Source organism: Scylla paramamosain, chromosome 36 (genome assembly GCF_035594125.1).
Source record: "Scylla paramamosain isolate STU-SP2022 chromosome 36, ASM3559412v1, whole genome shotgun sequence".
Lineage (NCBI taxonomy): Eukaryota > Metazoa > Arthropoda > Malacostraca > Decapoda > Portunidae > Scylla > Scylla paramamosain.
Window position 1 is genome coordinate 7,882,255 of NC_087186.1, and position 21,547 is coordinate 7,903,801.

At 36.8% G+C, this 21,547-nt stretch overlaps 1 protein-coding gene across 4 annotated transcripts in view; it reads right to left on the reverse strand.

Annotated features, from left to right (window-relative positions):
* The window catches only part of LOC135090894 (triple functional domain protein-like), a 220,718-nt gene that overhangs the window by 3,102 nt on the left and 196,069 nt on the right, over positions 1–21,547 (reverse strand). For 3 of the 4 annotated variants that reach the window (XM_063988054.1, XM_063988055.1, XM_063988052.1), the window contains 9 exons: positions 19,634–19,759; positions 18,817–19,141; positions 15,175–15,282; positions 14,240–14,951; positions 3,947–4,151; positions 3,191–3,382; positions 2,913–3,051; positions 2,269–2,576; positions 548–743 (listed from right to left, as the gene is read on the reverse strand). In XM_063988054.1, the coding sequence (XP_063844124.1) occupies positions 548–743; positions 2,269–2,576; positions 2,913–3,051; positions 3,191–3,382; positions 3,947–4,151; positions 14,240–14,951; positions 15,175–15,282; positions 18,817–19,141; positions 19,634–19,759 (2,311 nt within the window). Of the gene's footprint in view, positions 1–547; positions 744–2,268; positions 2,577–2,912; positions 3,052–3,190; positions 3,383–3,946; positions 4,152–14,239; positions 14,952–15,174; positions 15,283–18,816; positions 19,142–19,633; positions 19,760–21,547 lie in introns of those variants that run through there. The other variant, XM_063988056.1, reaches the window with a different exon arrangement.

Sequence of the window (21,547 nt, forward strand, 5' to 3'; positions counted from 1 at the left end):
ATTCTGGTACCATTTTTTGTCATTATCCTCCTCTTTCCAGTTTCCATATATCTTTTTTCTATGTGGAGCCCAACCTACCGCTGCATATTCCAGTTTAGGGTGTATCATCTTTTTATAATTTTCTTCATCATTTCTTTACCTAAATAGTTAAATACCACCCTAATGTTTGTTAACAAGCTGCATGTAGAGCTGAATATCCCGTTTATGTGTCTTTCAGGTGATAGTGTGTCCTGAATCATTACTCCCAAATCTTTTTCTTCATTACTTTTCATTATTATTTCTCCTCCCATTTTGTACTTCCATAAAGGTCTCTTTTTTACTTTTCTCCTATTTACAACATGTGGCATTTTCTGGCATTAAATTCTAGTTTCCATCTATGGCTCCATGCATGTATCTTATAAATATTGTTTTATAACTCCTTGTGGTCAATTTCACGTGTGTGTGTGTGTGTGTGTGTGTGTGTGTGTGTGTGTGTGTGTGTGTGTGTGTGTGTGTGTGTGATTTTTTTTTGCAAATCAATCTTCGTCTATTAAGTTAGCAAACCCACCATACTAAACCACTGATGACTAAGGGTGCCCTGCAACTCCATCCGGTCCTCAGGCTTGTAGGCCAGCAAATCGTGAATCAAGTCACAAGCTTCCTGGGTCACTGATGCAAAGTATTCCACAGGGAACCTCAGATCACCAGCCAGGATGTTTCTGCAAGTGGCCTCAGGTGATGCACCAAGAAAGGGAGATCGACCACTGTGAAATGAAAAGTTATTGCAGTTTTGTTTGTTGAGTTGGTCTTTAATCATATCTCCTGACATTAATTTTAACTGTACAGTATGTGTACCATTACAACAAAAAGAGCTCATCACTCATGCAAAAAATATAGTTTTACATGTGCAGAAGGATGCAAATACATGCAAACATTTGAATAGGATAAAAAGCAGTAATTAAGATTAAAGATGATGGGACAATATATGGTGATAAAGTAGAAGTGGACAGCAGATAAATGGTGGAAAAAATACAAATTCTTTTGGAATGCTAATGTATGAAATCTTTGACTGGTAGTATGATAATGGTAAGCATGAGAGGGAGGGTATTGAAAAAGCACAGCAACACACTGACATTAGAAGAAAAAACTCAGATTGTAAAATACTCTGAGAATGAAAGCATACAACATAAATGGGATAAAAGCAAATATGCTGTAATACACAAACTGAAACTATTGCTTGTAAGCCTGGGATAGGTACACAAATCCCTTAAAACAATAATAAATAAAATGTATAAAATAAAAAAAATAAATGCTTTCTTAACCCAGTAAAGAGTATGAGACATAAATAAAAGTGAAAAATGATTATGTTGAGTGCATGTAATTAGGAATGAGATGGTAATTAGGGACCTCTGCAGAGCATTTGGCACACACAGAGATGCATCCCCCTGGCAACTCCCTTCCACCAATCTATTTTTGGTCTACCTTCTGATGCCAATACTAAACAACTTAAAAATATAGCAATGAAAACTTACTAATCAGTCTCATGGTATGCACCTTATGGCTGCTACTCAGGCTATATTACTCCTTTAACTTTCCTTACAATAGTACACCACTGATGGTTAAATAATAAGAAAATAATCATGGAATGCAAGAAAGGATTAAAATAGTGAGCAACAGTAAGTCTTTAAAATAGAGTTGTTCAATGATACATGAGAGGATTATGACAAGAGAAAGGAAAGTGGAAGGTACATTTAAGGGGTTGGAGAAAGCATAGCACAGGATTGGCTATGAAGCAATGTGGGGATGTGGCAAAGGTCTATGGAGGGAGAGAAAGTTGTTGAAAGGAGTGAAAGCATTTTATAGAGAGGTTGATGGATGTATGTGGGAGAAAGGAGAAGCAGGTGAAAGTTTTAGAATACCTGAATGTAAGTAAGTCACAGTGGTTGCTTAGTCTATTAGTGGGTGGTTGTGTAAGGGGAAAGGTGAGGAAAAAGGATACCAGTGTTGGGGTGAAAGTTGCCACAAATGACATCCACTGACCCATTTTAATTATTTTTTTCTTTTTTGTCACATGTTTCAATGAAAGGATGTGGCAATGGCAGAAATATGTAGCTCTTTCTCTAAAGTTATATAATAAATAATATTTTTGTCTATATCCATATTTTTTTTTTCTTTTATAGATTTTTACCATTTTTTTCTAGTCACAAATAGTAATTCCATCACTTTCCAGTTACAGAATACATAAGCTTATTTAATCTCATGCTTAATGTAGTTCAATGAGTAACTCACCTCACAAGAACATAGATGAGGACTCCAAGACCCCAATAATCAGCTGGAATCCCAACATCCTTTCTTGCCAGGATCTCTGGAGACATGAATTCAGGGGATCCAAGAACTAAAGGTGGACACTCTGGTGGGACTACCAGTTCTCTAACAGGAGTCACTGGACCACTTTTTTCACTAGGGGTTTTCTCACACACGCTTCTTGCATTGCCAAAGTCAATGAGACGGACAGCTGGCAGGTTCTCATCTGGGCATATGCTGCACACACCATCTTCATTCTTTGTTCTTAGGATGTCAACTAAGAGATTTTCAGGCTGAAAGTGAAATATACTTCACTCACATACACTGCAGTACCACCAAATTGCCAATACTCATATCCCATGCTGAAAAATTCAGCATGGAGTAAACATGAAATGAGTCAGTGATAGTGATTTTGTAACGATCACACCACACACCAGCTTCAAATACAATCCCTAGGTAAATAAAATAAATAAAATAAATAAAAATAAATAAATAAATAAATAAAATATATTATATTCTTCAAAGATATTTTAATTTTAGGCGCATTACAATGACATGAAATGGAATATTATATCCTATCGCTTCTACCCCACGCCAACCACCGCTTATGTGAGCGAAGCACTATATACCTTGAGGTCGAGGTAGGCGACCTGAGAGGAGTGGAGGTACTGCAGGCCTTGCACTACCTGCTTCACGAGCACAGCACATTCTGACTCTGTTGTTTCCTCCCGTGTAAAAATCCAATCCAAAAGAGGAAGACCCATTATCCTGGAAATGCATTCGGGATAACAAGTGTCAGATCTGTTTGCGAAGGGTAACACTTCAAATTTTAGTGATCCCGGGATTTTCCCTTACTACCACAAAATAAATAAAATGGAATTTAAGAGAAGGCTCTTCAGGTACTCACAGTTCCAAGACGAGAATGTCAAACTTAGGGGTAGCATTGTACAGGGCGATGGATCGGATGAGGGAAGGATGCTGCAGGCGGCGGAGCAGGAGATATTCTCGCTCGGTGGCTGGACGCTCCTGCCTCGCGCGCCGCACGAACTTCACAGCCACCTCCACCCCGTCACTGTTCCTCTGACACCGTTTCACCACGCTGTCATTCGGTACCAAAAAAGGGCACTGTTTGGTGTTCACGGTCAAAACGACTACCATATATCAACCAGTTATCTACAAATCGTTTGTTGACACGGATGCAACGCCCACTATTGAATGTCGAGCTGCACGCATGTTGGCAGGCATCTCTCAGACTAGTCTTTTTGAAACCAATGTTCTACTGTAGCCCACTCAAACAAAACTCATCATAATTGAAGTTGAAAAGGAAAGCATCAGGTAATTTAATTGGTAAAAGTAATCAGGTTGTGGAGAGTCAATTATTTCACGCTGTCTTTTCAGTGGGCGGAATGACAGGTTTATGGGAACCAGTCTGGCCGGGTCAGACGAACCTGCAGCCAAGGTCTTCCCTGCCCCACGTGTGCAGCTCAGGAGTCAGCAGGCGTGTCACTTGATGGAACTTTCACCGCCATGCACTGTTGACTAAGCAAACGCATTGCTTGCCCAACACCCAACCAAGAGTCATTTCGGCACAAGCTTGAAAGGCAACACACACACACACACACACACACACACACACACACGTAAAATCTATTAATAAGCTTACCTAAATCTTCCCTTCCCAAGGTCGTGCATAACTGAGTATTTCCTCTGAAATCCCGACAGCCAAGTAATCTGATCTGAAGTCCTTGAAGCCTCTCCATCTTCCTCCTGCTGTAGCTCCTCCTCCCCCGCCTCGCCGCCAGCCTCCGCGCCACACGCCTCTTTCACCTCACTTTTCACGGCAGTCTCGTCTTCCTCTTCTATTACATCTGAAAACGACACATTCACGTTGACAAAGAAGTACTATGCACTTTTTACAGTTACAAGACGTGTTTTTATCGATATAGCAAGTCAAATAATACAGTGTGTGAAGGAGGAAGGCGAGGGGAGTTACAGTATCCAGCATCCAGTGAGGCGCTCATGACCAGCACGAGGGAGCGGCCGTGCTGCCTCCCTCACTGTCAGACACATACTGGTCTCGGGTTGTCCTACTTTCCCACCAAGGCCTCCGAGGTGACGGGAGAATAATTTTCATTATTCTTCACCTACCTGACCTGACGCTGAATGATCTAAATGAGTTAATTAACGTCACTTGTTCCCGTAGGAGTTCCGCACAAACAATTTTAAGAATTATTAAGAATGCATGAGTACGTGGTACTGCACGTGTGATCTTTATTTATTTATTTATTTATTTATTTGTTTGTTTTATTTTATTTTATTTTATTTTATTTTATTATTTATTTATTTATTTATTTTTATTTTATTTTATTTTATTTATTTATTTATTTATTTTTTTTTTTTGTGCGTCTGTGTAGGGAATATTTAAAGAGTTCTATTATTTTCTACAACTCGTGACGGTTGCCTGACGTGTCTTACCACTCGCAATACTCGTGTGGAGAAGGAAGGAGGCACTGGGTAGAGAGGAATGGACAACATACTTAGGGGAAACCCTACTATGACTGTCAAATGCCACACCCTCCCATGACTGACATACAGGAATCGGGTTTGTAGTGCTATATATTTAATTTTGCGACGAGTGCCGTAATACATGAAACAGTGCATGTTCAAGGCGAGGGGTGAATGGTAGATTATATATATTTGAATACCTACGAGCATGCTACCTATGCGAGAGGTTCTTCTTTGAAGTCACCGATATATCAATAACCGTTTCTGAATCCCTTTCGAAGGTGTCCTGACTCGAAATTTAAACATACTACGCACTACATAGTTGTGTAAATATGATGTGTACATTCACCAGATTCTTATGTCACAAACATTGTATTGATAATAACAAATAACAATTCGTGGTGAAAATCTGTTTAAATATATTTAAACCTGTTCTGCAGTTTCAGTAAACATATTTTCAACAGAATATCATGGAAAACTTGCTAATTCAAGCAACTGCAACTATGCTACAAATCCCAAGGTATCTCCTAGCCTTTCGAAGCTGTGACGTGTAAGCTGTGGGAGGTGAGATCAGTCCGACTCACCGCCCTCCAAGATTAATTAGAATACAGGACATCCTGCCCACACACTCCCTGGCTGAGATGGAAGAATACTGCTACGTATTAATTTCCTGCTAGATTCAAGGAGTGAGCGGAGCCACGAGGCCGGGGTAAACCCACTCGATTATTTTCTGCATTGCGACAAGGTATGCCGTCTCGTCTCAGCTGTTATTTTTTAAAGGTAATCTTATGATATATATATATATATATATATATATATATATATATATATATATATATATATATATATATATATATATATATATATATATATATATATATATATATGCCCGCACACAGTTTGCCCAAGACTTTAAGAGAGATGAATTTTTGACATGAGGCCTTCCCTTCTCCATACCAGCAGTTGTTGCATTCCATCTATAGTGAACATGCAAAACGTTACAACCATTCCTTCGGTACTCAAGGAAAATATCTTTTCTGTGTGGCCTTACGAACAATTGTCTGTGATAACCATCCATTTGCATTCAGCATTTCCAAAAACAGATTAAAGGAAATTTCAAAAGCTTCCTGGCGACACTTCGATCTTAAAAAGTGTTTTGCTGAATTATGACAATCTTGAAATGTGTGGGAACCATTATTGTATGGAGCCGTGGTACGCAACATGTTTATGTTATTGGCAGAGAGAGAGAGAGAGAGAGAGAGAGAGAGAGAGAGAGAGAGAGAGAGAGAGAGAGAGAGAGAGAGAGAGAGAGAGAGAGAGAGAGAGAGAGAGAGAGAGAATGTAGCTGGATCTTTGGATCCAGTTTATACATAAATCATAAATTTCTTTCAACCATTACACATGCAAGTGAGAACTGGGCGTGGCATGAAAGACAAAGGTCAAGGAACCGAGCAGTTGAAATTAATTACTTAAAAAGTACCAATGGTGTAGGAAAAAAAAATGAAAAATTAAAAAAAAAAATTAAATAAAATAGATGAATAAATAAAGTAAAACAAATAAGAAAATAAATCGATGGGTAAATTAACAAATAAGATGAACAAAGAAAATATAGTGTACGCAGCAGCTCTGGCGTCAGATAAAGGTGTAGATGAAACATGAAGTAGAGAAGGTCATGTACTGGGTTAGCTAGTGAAGGAAAGGCAGAGTGAGACGACTAAAGAGAGCAGGTTCAGTGAGGGCAAATAAAGTAAAGTAAAGTAAAGCGGGAGGGCAGATTGCTGGAGTATGTGAAAGAAGGGAAAGAGGATGAGAGGGATGAGAGGAATGCAAGGACAGGAATGAGTGAAGACTTGCCTGTTGCCACCAAAGATACAAAGATAGACTGACCGCACCATTAACACTTTTCCATTGTAATTACTGCTCCTGTCTATGCTGTTTAAGGCAACATTTGGAAATGCGCATCAGTCAGTCAGTAGTAATACTATTAGCCATTTCTCTTCGAAGGTTATGTAGATCAGGTTGCCAGATTACCTATATCAATGTGTAGATGGAATGTGGTCAATATGAGACACAGCTTAGAGAAATAGAGATCTCCAGAGTCACTCTGTCTTATATTTTTCACATTCCATCTACCTGTCTAAACTATACAATACATCAATGTGTGCCTGAAAGTCAGCCAGTAAGGGCAGACTTGAGAGGCGGCCCATCCGTGTTTGGCCAAAGTATGTGTGGTGACAGGAGAGCCAAGGCCTACCAAAATTCATTAGGACAATGGTGATTACTAATTATCTAAAGCATTATTTCTCTGGGGGAAATCTATTGAAGGAAAAAAAAATAGTAGCTATTAGCCTACAAGAAAAATCTCGTGGAATGTGGCAATTTTTTTCTAGTATATATATATATATATATATATATATATATATATATATATATATATATATATATATATATATATATATATATATATATATATATATATATATATATATATGCAAATCAATATCAAGCTCTATTTCCTCTAGTAGTGACTGTGTATGAGAATTTTAGTTTAAATTTCTTGATTTTGCGCTGACATGTTATGAACCTGGAAACATTGGCACAGCGAGGACGGGTAATGGGCAGACAGTTCAGTGAAGCTGCACGATTTGTCAGACGACACCCGCGGTGCTCCAGTGCCTCCAGTTTTGTGTACCTTACAGGTATGAAGTCTGTCAATAGATTTTTTTTTTTTCCATAGATAAATAATATATTTGCCCGTTTCAAGATGGCGGATGAAAATATGTTCTTTTTTTCTGATAAACTTCGGTGTTTTAATTCATCTGCTAACCGTTTCCTCTGCAAATTAGTATTTTTAACCCCACTTACCCTCCGGAGATGCTGAATTGCGATAAAAACAATTAACATATTAATAGAGAACACGTCGAAATCGACAGAAAACAATATTTTCGTCCTAACAGACACACACGCACGATAATACGTGTCGCTGTTCACAGTTACGCACTTTTGTCTTAACGGATGTTCCATTGGTCTCACTTTCAGGGGATTGTTAGGTGTTAGACCAAATTTAAACAAGTCTAACCAAACCCAACCTAATCCAACCTAACTGACTAAACTTAACCTAAAGCAACTAAACCTAACCTAAACCAAGTTAATCTAATTTAATCCTATAAAAAAAATAAATAAATAAAAATCTGTCCTGGCGGGATGACATTTAATTCATCCTCATCTTTTTGTTCGCCTTTTCGCAAACTACAGTAACTGAGCACCTCACGCACTTCACACTGGTGAGAACACTGTGTTCACGTAAAAGAATCAGGGAATCTTCAGTATTTTCATAAAATCGGGCAATACATGTAGCATGCAAAAGACATCTTCCTGTTCCTCAGATTGATTCAAATTCAGACCGCATCTTCCTTAGCTGACAAAATAGAGCGCTGTTATTAGCCGAATTATTTATTTATTATTATTTTTTTTTATTTTTTATTTTTTATAAAGTATCCTATCAGCGTGATAGATTTCGCACCGGCGCATACATGTCACACGCACTAACTCACACCGCCTCCAGCAAGAAAAATTTGGCGTCTTGGCGATAATAGCTACTTGAGGCGGATGAGCGTGCTATACCCGGTGGTGTATACTTGTAGTTGTCTCTTGTACGTAATTGTCCTCTTTGTTTACAAATAAAAGCTTGACTTATGATCATTTTAGTGTGTTTAATTCCTATATTTGGCTATCTTTTAACCAAGATTTCACCCGCATTGCTGAAAGCATGTGTTCCTATATAGCTGTCCTCTTGTACTCGGCTGTCCATCTACGAACTGAGCATACTCAGAACCCACTGTTTACAAAGGGATGTTGATAACACATCTGTCCGCTGCTATCCACAACTATATGGCTGAAGACTTGGTTAAAAGATTAGCCATATATAGAGGTGAAATAGACATTTCAAAGTGTCCACAGCAGTCCTGCTTTTGTTTGTAAACAAAGAACGGACACCTACGAACATGACCCAGCAGTGGCATCTCCCAGAAACGAGTTAAAATTTTAAAATTTGTTGGCGGCGTTACAATAGATTTCTGGTATATATATATATATATATATATATATATATATATATATATATATATATATATATATATATATATATATATATATATATATATACCAGAAATCTATTGTAACGCCGCCAACAAATTTTAATATATATATATATATATATATATATATATATATATATATATATATATATATATATATATATATATATATATATATATATATATATATATATATATATATATATATATATATATGGGGCTGAAAACACTCAAAATGAAACAATTTACCCGATAAGACAGATAAGAATTGCCGCTGTTAAACTGGCAAATAACCTGTCTGCTAATTGTTCACTGTTATGATTATACTTAGTTGTTATTTATACCATTTTGTGACATCGAGTGTGATATATATATATATATATATATATATATATATATATATATATATATATATATATATATATATATATATATATATATATATATATATATATATATATATAGTACCGGCTGTTACATAATCTGTTCCATTTGAAAGTGCGGCAAATCAGCCAAGAGAGGTTGCTGCTGTAAAGCGAACCCCTTGCCAGAACACTTGAGGTAAAAAACAAATCCAGATTGTAATCATTAATACTTAAGTGAATTTTGGTCAACCTATACTAGCTGCCCTACTACTACAGTAATGGGGAGCTTTGATTTCTTGCTTCCGTGTTTTGTTTAGAGCTTTAGTGAGCCCTAGCATGGTACAGGACAGCACAAAATTAATAAGACCTAAATGAAACAGTGCCAAGCCAATCAAATTCAAAATAAGACCAGCAGAAAAAATAAATAAATAAATAACACAACAGGAGTCACATACAGAAAATAATAGTTTAGTCAGAAAATGAAGGTTAGATAAACAAATCATTAACATGCATGGTTGAAAAGCCTTCTTGTGACCTGCGAATATCGTGAGGTTTATGGCAGAGGCTAAGATATTATGGGTTTGGGTGTTTGGTTAGATCAATGGAGATTTATAAGAAGAAACAATTCCCATTTTAAATAAAAGTTCTCCATTATAAGGGGAAATAAAGTTTGTGTCACTGGTTATTATTTTGTGGTATAAATTAAGGTAAGAATGATGAGAATCTCATACGATACAAAAGGTAAAAATTTGGTGCAAAGTGGAAAATTAAAAGAACTATTACAGGCTGAAAATGCAAAATTACCCATGCTGGTGTGACATGCTTCAACTGGTGGTTACCTGCATAAACTTTTAACTTTACAAGTAATAATAATAATAATAATAATAATAATAATAATAATAATAATAATAATAATAATAATAATAATAATAATAATAATAATAAAAATAATAATAATAATAATAATAATAATAAAATCAAGGCTCTCATCAATAGTCACAAGTTCATGGTCTGGGGGAGTGTGATGAGACCACACCATATGGTTTCTCTTCCACTCACCATTAACGTTCACAACTCGCAAATTCTATCGGAAGTTTCAGTCTACTGCACTACACTGGAAGGGTGACGGGGCGAGGTAAAGTGAGGGCGGAATCCATTGATCCGTATTGCACATGCCACAAACACTGGTTTCTCACACACGCGGTAAAAAGAGGGAATGGGGCGGTCAGAGGGGTGTTCACTGGCTTACCTTTGCTCATAATGGAAAAAAACATTAAGTACTTGTATTTTTCAATAACAATCAGTTATAGTAGATCCACAGTATTAACCTTCCATCTGAAAGACCTGTGTGTGGCGCGAAATATTTTGGCGGGAAATTTGAATGCACCTAGGTAGTATCCTAAGTACATATATGATTAGTACAATTTGTTACCTAATGCAGTTTCTGTAACATCTATCAGCATAAAAAAGACAAAAAGCAGAGTACCTCACAAAAGTCAATACAAAAACAATGCCTCCTTCACACAGTTGGGTGTTGACATGGTTAACTGTTCAACATATTGTGATTCCCATAGTAATCCTGACAGGCTCCATGATTCCTCTGACATTTGTTTACTGTAAAACACACTAAATCTCATTTCACTCCACCAGTTTTCATTAATTAGTCAACGAGCACAATGTATGAAAACTGTTAAGTATAGGATTACATTTTTTTCCCGCAACCAATTTATTAGTGTTGTACAAATAAAAGGAGATGCTGTTAGTATCAATTCACACTTGAGAGAAGAGCCCAGCCTGACGATTATTTTATTAATATTTACAGTACTAGCAGGACAATGTTCCATGTGTGGGCACTGGTGAGTAAAGTCCTGGCACACCTTAAACCTCTGATCACAAATCCTTGACAGCAATTGAAAGGCCTCCACAAAAATTCTCTTACATATACCTCCTTGTTACTAAAATATGCATCAACCAAGACCTCCCCATAGAGTTGCCTCCCTGCACCAAGCTTCACAGCACTGCATCATTGTGTACACAGTCGTCAATTCAGAAATAAATGATTTTAGAGAAAATAATTTATTGGGTGCACAATACAAAATGGGTTCCGCCTGTGCCACTGCTTGGCACTGAAACCACATGACTATGACTAAGTGGGTTCATACAATGTACATATTTACACATTAAATTATACACAAAGCTATAAAATCCTTTGGCACAGAAAAAGGGAGTGCAATTCTTCATGCAAATTCATGTGAAAAGAAAAAATCTCTTGATTCTTATTTTAAGAATGCTATCATATTTATTCATTTACCTATGTGCATACTGCAGTCAAGTGCAATTTATACCACATACATGTATACATAAATACATATTGGTGGAATGCTAAAATACTGTTTAGGCAGGCAGTAATTTAGATCTTTTATTCATAGGGCTATGATAAAAATGACCAATGAGAAGAATGAAATGCATAATAGACAAGTAACTATATTAAAAGGAGTGAACTCTTCAAACTCTTTCACTACCCATTAGTATTTACCAGTCCTATACCTTCATCTGTGCGTGTTTTCCAAGAGAGTCAGCTTACAAATCTCATTTCAAAAACCTGTGCATAGTTAAATAATGGAAATATACTGGCATATTGAGACTGAAGGCAGTTATGCTTAAAATATATCTGATTTATAAGGTGGAGATGAAGTCAGAGGTTTTAGGCATCATAACTTTAGAATAATGATGTTTTCTTTATACATTTCCTCCACTTATGCAACAGAACCACATGTTTTAGTAGCATTTTGTCAATAAATGAGACAAACCATTTATGACCACAACACTGACTAGACTCACATATCAGCCTTTAACTACAAAATTTGGGCCAAGAGCCACAATGAACTGAAACCATTTAATATTTATACCACAGGCAAAATGATCTGCAATAAGAGTATGTCACATGAAAATTTTGGGATAACTTGCCTATTTATTTTTTTCAATAATTATCTCTGATAGAAGACGTGTGGTAATCTAGATTATGCAGAACTTCTGTTTGAAGTAATGTTGTGGTCACAAACTTTGCATCCCTGGCAAACTCTCCACCACTCCCTCACTCTGGCTGGCCTGGGCCTCCATCACTCTCCCATGGCACAACAAGTGACCACAGGAACATTCTGCCTCAAATGACATGTGGCAAATATGAATAAATGACCAAGGCAACAGTGTGATGTAACAACAATGGATGCAGGCCAGGAAAAGGACTGAAGAGTGAGCAGAAAGGTGTGGGTTAACATGCAGAAGCTGGTGTTATGGAGCCTCCAAGCACTGCCACCATGCTCTTGTTACTGCAAAGACTTGGTTATGACAGTGAATATGTGAAGCATGAGTAACGTTCATCAAACATTGTTGAGTTGAAAAATGTCTCTCATTATATGTTTACACAATGATCTTCACCATTACAGCTTTCTCCATCTTCATATGAACAAGAAACTGACTAACAATTGTTGCTAAACATTCACAACTTTTCCCTCTGAGTCAAGTAAACAAGATACACAGTGACTTAGATGAATGCAAATATAACACTGAGATCATGCTTAAGTGCTTTCAAAGAGATTATGTCACAGCAAGTTTCAGCAACATTTAAACAGTGGAAATAATACAGAAAAAATGTAATATTTCCCAGCCATATGAATCTTAGCAATAGGATTTAATGCATTAAGTGATCATTACAAAGTGTTTGCCTCTGAAGATGAGATGACCAGCATGACAGAAGTCTGATTATTCCATAAGCCAAGAACAACAGACAGGTAGAGGTTCACATAAATGTAGCTTTATAATATAGTAAAAATTAAAGACAATATATAGGAAATTGCATTATTGCATTTCAAAGTGGCACCAGCATGAAAGAGCTGAAATGAGGTGCATTTATTCTAAAAATATTTCTGAGACATACTTTGATATATGGGATCTGACTTTCTCAGTGCCCTCATACAACAGAGTATAGGGAATTTAATTGTGTCCCACCATATAAAAAGATGCAACTTTCACTTCAAAATGCTCACCATTTATATCTCATGACAAGATGGCAAAAGTTATCATGTTGCATTTAATTTCCTTTTTATATATTTGATGCAGGCCAAAAGAGGAAAGTTTAGATGGAAAGATGGATTCTTCAAATATATGTCACAGACACTCTAAATGATCAGTGTTAAGATATGAGGTTCCAGTGTGTCACAAAAAGCAATTATAAGTGATAAGGTGAGGACACTTGGGTCCCTTCCTCTGTATTTCCATTCCTACAATAAGAAGGCAAGATGTTGGCATCCTCCTTCAGGGAGGATCTCAGCCTGGTATATGGATGGGTAGACTCTTTTGATATATCATTGGGAGTAACCATTCCACAGTGGCCATTCCTCACTATGCCCAGGAGTGTATGTACAGGAAAACGGCTAGATATTTATCCTAAATTACTGCACCACATCTGCCTTTTTTTGGTTTTGTTTTGTTTTTGTTCTTCCTAACCCCTATTTTTCAAAGATCACACGATAAAAGTGCCACAAACTGAACTTAAAAATAAGCTGAATTTCTTTAAAAATTCAGTGTGATGGATGTGATAGTGATGGGATGATGGTGCTAACAATACAATTGCTGTTTGAAGTAACATCCAAAGGCATGATTTCATCTTAAATTAATAGTAAAAAATTATAAATATAAATAATTTTACAGCTATTCATAATCTTAAAACAATTACCTAAACATATTACTGGTACCAAATGATCATGTACAAAAATATTTGAAAGAGATATAAAACATTTGGCAAAAATTAGGAAAATATAGAATGCAAGACATAAAAACACACATGCACTGAGACCCAGGTAAGGTTGAATGAAGTTTCCAGTAATATTCCACTTGGGAGCACAGATCTGAACCTTAATCCCTTGCAGCCCAGACCTCCACCAACCATTCACTACAAGGAATGGCCATTGGAATAGTAGTGCTCCTTACCGTGGGCCAAATTGATGCGTGCCGAGCAGGCGATGGAATGGCCGGCACAGGAGATGGTGCAAGTGTATTCGCCTGCATCAGTGACACGACAGCTTCCCAGGTGCAGCCTCAGGGTGCCGTCACGGTGCTGCTCCATCTCAAAGCGCGGGTCAGTCAACTGGCCATGGGGGCCTGACCAAGTGACCATGGTGGACTCCAGCCACAACCCAGCTACAGATATCACACACACCATCTCCGCTGGCTCTCCTGGACACACAGTGACATTTCGCATTGGCGTTATTATTCTGACTGGAGACTCTGGGGAAGCTGGAACACACCCACTGGGAGTTTTCTCTGTGTGTTGGGCATAGTAGTTCTCACCATCTGAATGGTATGGGTTGATGAGGGAGACTGTCATCTGCCTGCTGGGTATATGGGAAGCTGAGCGGACTGGTGGTAATTCAGGCACGGGATCTTCCCTTTTCTGAGAGTTTTGGCGCTGCTGCTGATCCCGCTTGGAGAAGGATGGCTTGCGGAACTTCATCCAAGGCTTCTTCATCTGAGATTCAAATGGTGGGACTGTGCTCAGAGGGGAGGTGGGTGGGCTGATAATGTTCTCAGGATTGGCAGAAGGGAGGATGACACTGGAAGGCACCCAGCCCTCAGCCGCTGGACTGCTGGATGTAGCTGCACGGTGCACCAAGTATCCTCTCAAGGCATTGGATGATATAACCTGCAGGACACCAATTATCTGATTACTAGAGAGTGAATATTGTAAAATTTCCTTAAATTTGTAGCTTTAGTTTGGTTTTTCTTTAAGAGAAAGAGACATCACCCTCATAAACAAACAAAAATAAATAATCTCTAAGTGACAGTACAGCATAAAAGAAGAAATGAATACCAAATCTGCAATCTACATAAATACTGGCCTAATCATATCAAGAATGGAAACTTGCCTGGATGGTCTCCCCTCGAGATACTGATATTTCGTCCTCCTTCACAGCACTGTAATCTGCCAACACCTTGACTAGTGTGCCAGCAGGGAGAGCCACATTCCACTCACCCTATCATGGGAAAAGATTTAGGGTTAAATGAAAATTGGAGAATGAATTGTCTTCTTCTTTCCTGTCCTTCAAAGCTACTGTCATATCCCCTTTGGGGCATATGAACACTGAGAAACTGATCCAAGGGCAGGATTAACTGGCTATGAGATAGCTGTCAATGACTTAATACTCAAGAACACTCAAGGTAAACAGAGTCCAATATCACTAATCAGACCATAAGTGATTACCAAGCTCTGTGAATTGGTCTTGGCTGTTCAGTAACTACACTTACATCTTGATTACATTTCTACACAACACTAGGTAGTGACATCCAGGCTCATAACATACAGTAGTTACTCCAAAATGTAGAGTAGCTAGCACTAAACAGGTAAGACTGATAACTTCTCTAGAGGAAATTTTCTAGTACTCAACATTTACAACAGGTGTATTTAAATACTCAATTATTAGTACTCATACTACATACTAGATGGGAAATAATTATTCATATTACTCACCTCAAGGCTTCTGAGTTAAAGAAAGTTTTGAAGATATGAGGATTAGTTTTTAAATATTACATAAAACAGTGACCTTGAGATTATATACAAATTATAAGCTTCTTGGGAAATTACAACAAAAGCAAAAGAGTGTATGGTCTACACCTCAAAAACCTACCAAAAAAAGGTTATAACCACTCATCTCTTTAATACAATATATTTAAGGTTGATTATTTTCACATAATGGACCTCCTCACACTTCTCTGGGAAAATTAAACTTTTTGAGACAGAGTTATTGATGGAAAACAAAAATAATTTCAAAGCCTTACGAGGGCAGATCAAGGTCAGGTATTGGAAAACACATTTTTGAGATCAAGAATTTGCTGGGGAGAACAATTACGCACAACCTTTATGCCCAATGCAAATTTCTGGCCATCACTCCTGAGAGGCATAGAGTCAAAAACTAACATAGAATAAAACCTTCCATGTATCGACCCCATATTTCAATAGCCTGACTCTTCTACTTGCACAGCTTACACACTAACCACTGAACTTTTCTGAATCAAAGTACTATAATCAGTTGAATATAAAAAGATATCATAAAATACAAATATCTAAATGGCATCCAATGGGTATCACACATATCAAAATAGAGTATAAAAAGCAGTATGCACTGAAAAAGGATGGGATGGTTCGGAAAAATAACACTGCATGTTTTGTACACATACCGAAACTCTGGGTGGTGATGTATCAGGTGGTCTCAAGAAATATAAATAAAAAACTGCTGCATTAAACTTAGTAAGCTATCTTCCTGATACATATGTAGAAAGTGATGCATTATGCAATCTACATGCTGTACTTTAATTAATAAAATGCTGAGCCAATTTTATCAATACTGTTTGCATCTACATCATTGCTCCACTGGGCTGCCTCTGCCTTCAGACTTGTGTGACACAAGGGCACTCGAGATTAGCTATGAGATTAAACTGTAAATAATTATTTTACAACCCTAGTAATAGATTCCCTTGATGGAAAAAAAAAAAAAAAAAAAAAATTAAAATTATACTTATTATAACAATATCACATATTCTTTACGACAAACTTTGCGTATTATGATTATTGTCAATATGTTTTCAGTAATGCCTTTGTACAGAGATGCTCTCCTTGTACATACAAATAATGGTCACAGGTAGCATGAGCACTAAAGTTTGAAATTTGTACATTGCGTTGTCTTTTTTTACTAAATTTATCTTGATTACTATTACAGATACTACTTTGTTCCTTTGCCTGAAACTTTTAATAAGAGCTAAAAATATTAATATAACAAAAATTTACTTTAAATTTCACTTCCATTTGAAAAATTAATAATGACTACTGATACAAGAAAAATCTTCATTTGTAATTCAACATTACTTGGAAATTTATCTTCTATTGCTTATTTCCTCAGGGCAAGCTTGATTAGGTAACTAAATGTCCACATTTCTTATTACACTTCTCACAAAATTAAAGTACCAGGGAGTGAGTGTTAAATAAGACCACTCATTGTCAAACCTGAAATATATCATCACTCTTTAAATAATTTTTTCTGTGTTGAAGCAATTACTTTTGGATACATACACAATAAAAAAATAAAAAGATAAAAAAATTGTGTACTAAATTGTGTTTAACCAACAGACAACAAACTCATTGTAAATTTGACCATATTCTATGAATGTTGTTTCTGTAGGCAACTGTGTTTTCTGAATATTATAACAAAGTCATTTTCAGATTCCATTGCACAAAAGAAATGCAGTCTTCATAAAATATGCACCTTAAATATGAAATCAAGTCAGGTATTCTTGCACTGTTCAGTCTCAAATAGTTCAAATATTAATGTCTCACTTGATCATTCCTGTGATTTCTTTCTGGCTAAAATTTGGGAAACACTTTAGACATCAAACAAAACTCTTTTCAGCAAGTGTTTGGGAAGGTGCTCAATGCAGTCATTGCTATAATCATGTGTATACAAAGTAACCATTACTTTCATGAATGAGCAAACATATGGTAGATGTTTCAGGATGTAACATTTGGATTCTGTGGTAAACATTAACATTTTTATTTTATTTTTTTTAAATCAAGAAAATTATAGCTGAGTGTCTGGCTGACTATGATGGCTGGTGAACTTACAAGAAATAATGCAATCAAAATATAAACATTTTATAGTAAACTATCTTCAGAAAACCTACATAACATGCTAATAAATACAGAACTCTTGGAACATAGTCACAAGTTACCTCTCTGTTCCCCCACCTGCTCTCTCTCACTCAGCACAGGTCTGCTACATGCAAATTGGAAGTACTACCAACTATGGAATCCAAAGCAGATTTTCTTTACACATACTTGAAATAAACTGGAAACCCTGGTGAGATTCTGACTCTTCCTCCAACACTTACACATGAAATAAATTAATCTAATCCTGCAGCCCCAATGATGTGATTTACTGGAGGGAATTGGGTTAGTACAATTTTCACTAAGAGAGAAAAGATACATGCCTGCCACTTCACTACTATTTCTCACCAACAGTAAGTTGTAGAATAGAAAAAAATGTATTTGTATATCACATTATATTAAAAAGGTAATAAAAAAAACTCTGGACAACACTGATTTATACATTCCAGACCCACTATTGGCTGTATAAACATATTGCTCCACTATTCCATTTATTCATAATTACATGTACTCAAAACTCACTGCAACTAGCTTAGAGCTGAGGCTATTTTGAAATTCAGAGCTCCTATTAACTTTCTCCTAAGGTACCTATCTACCTATTTTATCTAACTATCTATCTATCCAATTATCTGTCTGCCTTATCTATACCTTAAAAATCTGCATTTGAATACACAAGAGCTCTAGAATATTCTTATTGCATCAAACAATGAAAAAAAATAAAAATAAAAATAAATAAAGAAAAAAATAGAAAAAAAATAGGATGGGTTAGGACAACACCTTTAGTAAACAAATAACTACGGCCATTATGTATAGGTATTCATTGTTAGTTTATAAAAGACGAGCTGGTTCTTACCACCTTGGTGGGGGAGCCAGACTCAGACCACCGCCTGTGGTAACTGTCGTCTTTGCTCTCCTGTCTTGGGGACGTTGGGAAGCTCTCTGTCCCTTCTCCACCCTCGTCTTGTCCCAGTTTCAACCTGGGACGCAATGTATTTCGGAAGCCATCAAAAAAATTTTTCTTTAGTTTTGGTGGACTAGAGGGAGCTTCAAGCTTGTCTAGAGAGCTGTCCTTCTTGATGGGTATGTATGAGGGTATCCCAGTGGCATTGCTTGGGGCAGGAGGTGCTGGCGGGGGTGGGGGAGGTCTGCTGCTTGCACTTGTATTAGAGGCTGAAGAGCTGTGGAGAAGAGTTTGTAAACACAATATTAAGCTAGGCATAAAATAGCTAAGCTTGGGTCACAGTGCACCCATTTTGAAGCAGATAATTGTCAACAGTAAAAACATACTAAGGAACATAAAGAAAAGCAGTGTTGTGGTGTTGGAGATAAGCATGAAATGAATATTAAAGGACTATAAAGCTCATAAAGTAAAAGGATATTAAAAGCATAAATCCAACACTTAGTATTTATGCTATTGACATATACACACACACACACACACACACATGAAAGGGAAAATGTTTGAATAACATAAAAGAAATCTAACTTTCCTCAAAGAAAGATACCTGAAATTAACCAGAAAAGTTGATAGAGGCAAGGAATGTATATAAACAAAAGGAAAAACAGGACAAAAGAGATACAGAGACAGAACTACACATGTACACCTCAAACCATATACATTAAACAAGGTAAGTACACCTACATCTATCCTTTAGCTTGTTGTGCCTCACCTGGCAGGAATATCGATGGTATTGGCTTTCTTCTTGGTGGTGGGAGCACAGTGGTGGATGGGAGGCTGGCTGAGGGTCTTGCGGAGAGAGGAGTTCCAGGTAGTGCCTCGGCCCGAAGTGTCCACCCTGGGAGATCACAGCATTAGTTATTGTTATGTTGCTCTGTACCGCACAGTTACTCTCTGCTCATGAAGGGCTGGAGGGCAAGCATCAGTGGACACTCTCATGTGATCATGCATACTGTTCAGTTTCTATGGGTGTAAATGGTGAAGTGTTCATGACTTGCATTGTACATTTTGATGCAAGCATACATAGCACTCAATACTTTTGGGACTTCTCACATATTTCATTTTTCCTTAATGTGCTTTTTGGAATATTCCTGAGACTTTTCCTTTGTAATACAATGTACATTCTGACTGCTTTGTGAAAGAAAAAATAGTAATCACAAACAAAGTGTAATAAATAATAATAATAATAATAATAATAATAATAATAATAATAATAATAATAATAATAATAATAATAATAACAACAATTATAATTAATATAATTAGCAACAAATAATTTGAAGAAGCAGTTTGCATACTTCAATATTTTTTTAAAAGTAAATACAGTCTGGATGCAACAACACAACTTGTAATGCATTAGATAAGCCACAGTACTGCTTCCAGTACATGCTGAGCCTGTTGAAGCAAAGCAAAAGGTAAGCATGATGCAGGTTACTTAGGTACTGGAAATGTTGACCTGTCATGCAAGCCTATTGTGGAATTTAGTACAGAAGATTCAACAACATGCACAACAGATCTATACACGGGATGATTGGTTCAAGAGAACATTCTACCCAGACTCCACCACGCCAGTTCCTTCCTTGTGCCTCCTGTTCTAGCATGTTCTCATTCCCTCTCTCTCTCTATGTAACTCATCAGTCTCAGGTGAGAGCATGGCTAAAATGCTATTACTATAGAGGGGAAAAGTTGACAAAAAATATATCAAAAAAAATAATGTTTTCATTAGTAGTTTAAGGGTAATATTCTTAATCCTAATACCTACAATATGAGAATAAACATGATGTTCTCCTTTATTTTTTACACCAGATATATAACAATGAATTTTGTAACTGTTAATGTATATGAAAAAAACACACCTAAGCAATTAATAAGAATGGAATAGGGATCCTCTTCTTCTAAGTCTTATTCCTACAGTGAGATATTGTATCTCAACAATCACTTTTAAGGGGATCTCAGCCTCTTGTATATATACATTTCCTGTTTACCACTACCTGAGGTGAGGCATAGACTGTTACTAGTTTTTCAAGTCAGGCACATGTGCGCACACACACACACACACACACACACATACAACCATGTAGTGTAATGGTTAATTTAGCTCAAAATCAAGAAGGCCTGGGTTTGAGTCCCAGGAATGGCAAGGCAGATGGGCAAGTCTCTTACTGTGTAGCCAATGTTCACCTAGCAACAAGTTGGTACAGGATGTAAGCCAAAGAGATATGACCTTGCTGTCCTAGTGTGTGTATGATCTCATTCCTAACCCAAAAGTCAGTCACTATGAGCTCTGAGGTCTTTCCATAGGGAAATAATTGGCTGTGTTGCAAGATCAGCAGATGACTTGAGGTGAATGTGCATGTGCGTGCGAGCGCGCACGCACACACACACACACACACACACACACACACACACACTCCTTGTATATCTCGGTATCTCTATCAAGACTTGTACTTCTTGGTTATGAAGTTAAGTGTGTTAATTGGTTGAATTTGTGCCCAACAGCAGTCATGAGAACCTCCACGTTATAACAAATCATCCTTTAAGTCTTCAAATAGAAGACAAATATGCATTGAAATATATAATCAAACTTTCTAAATATTTTTCAGTAAAAATAAAAAAAAATAAAAAA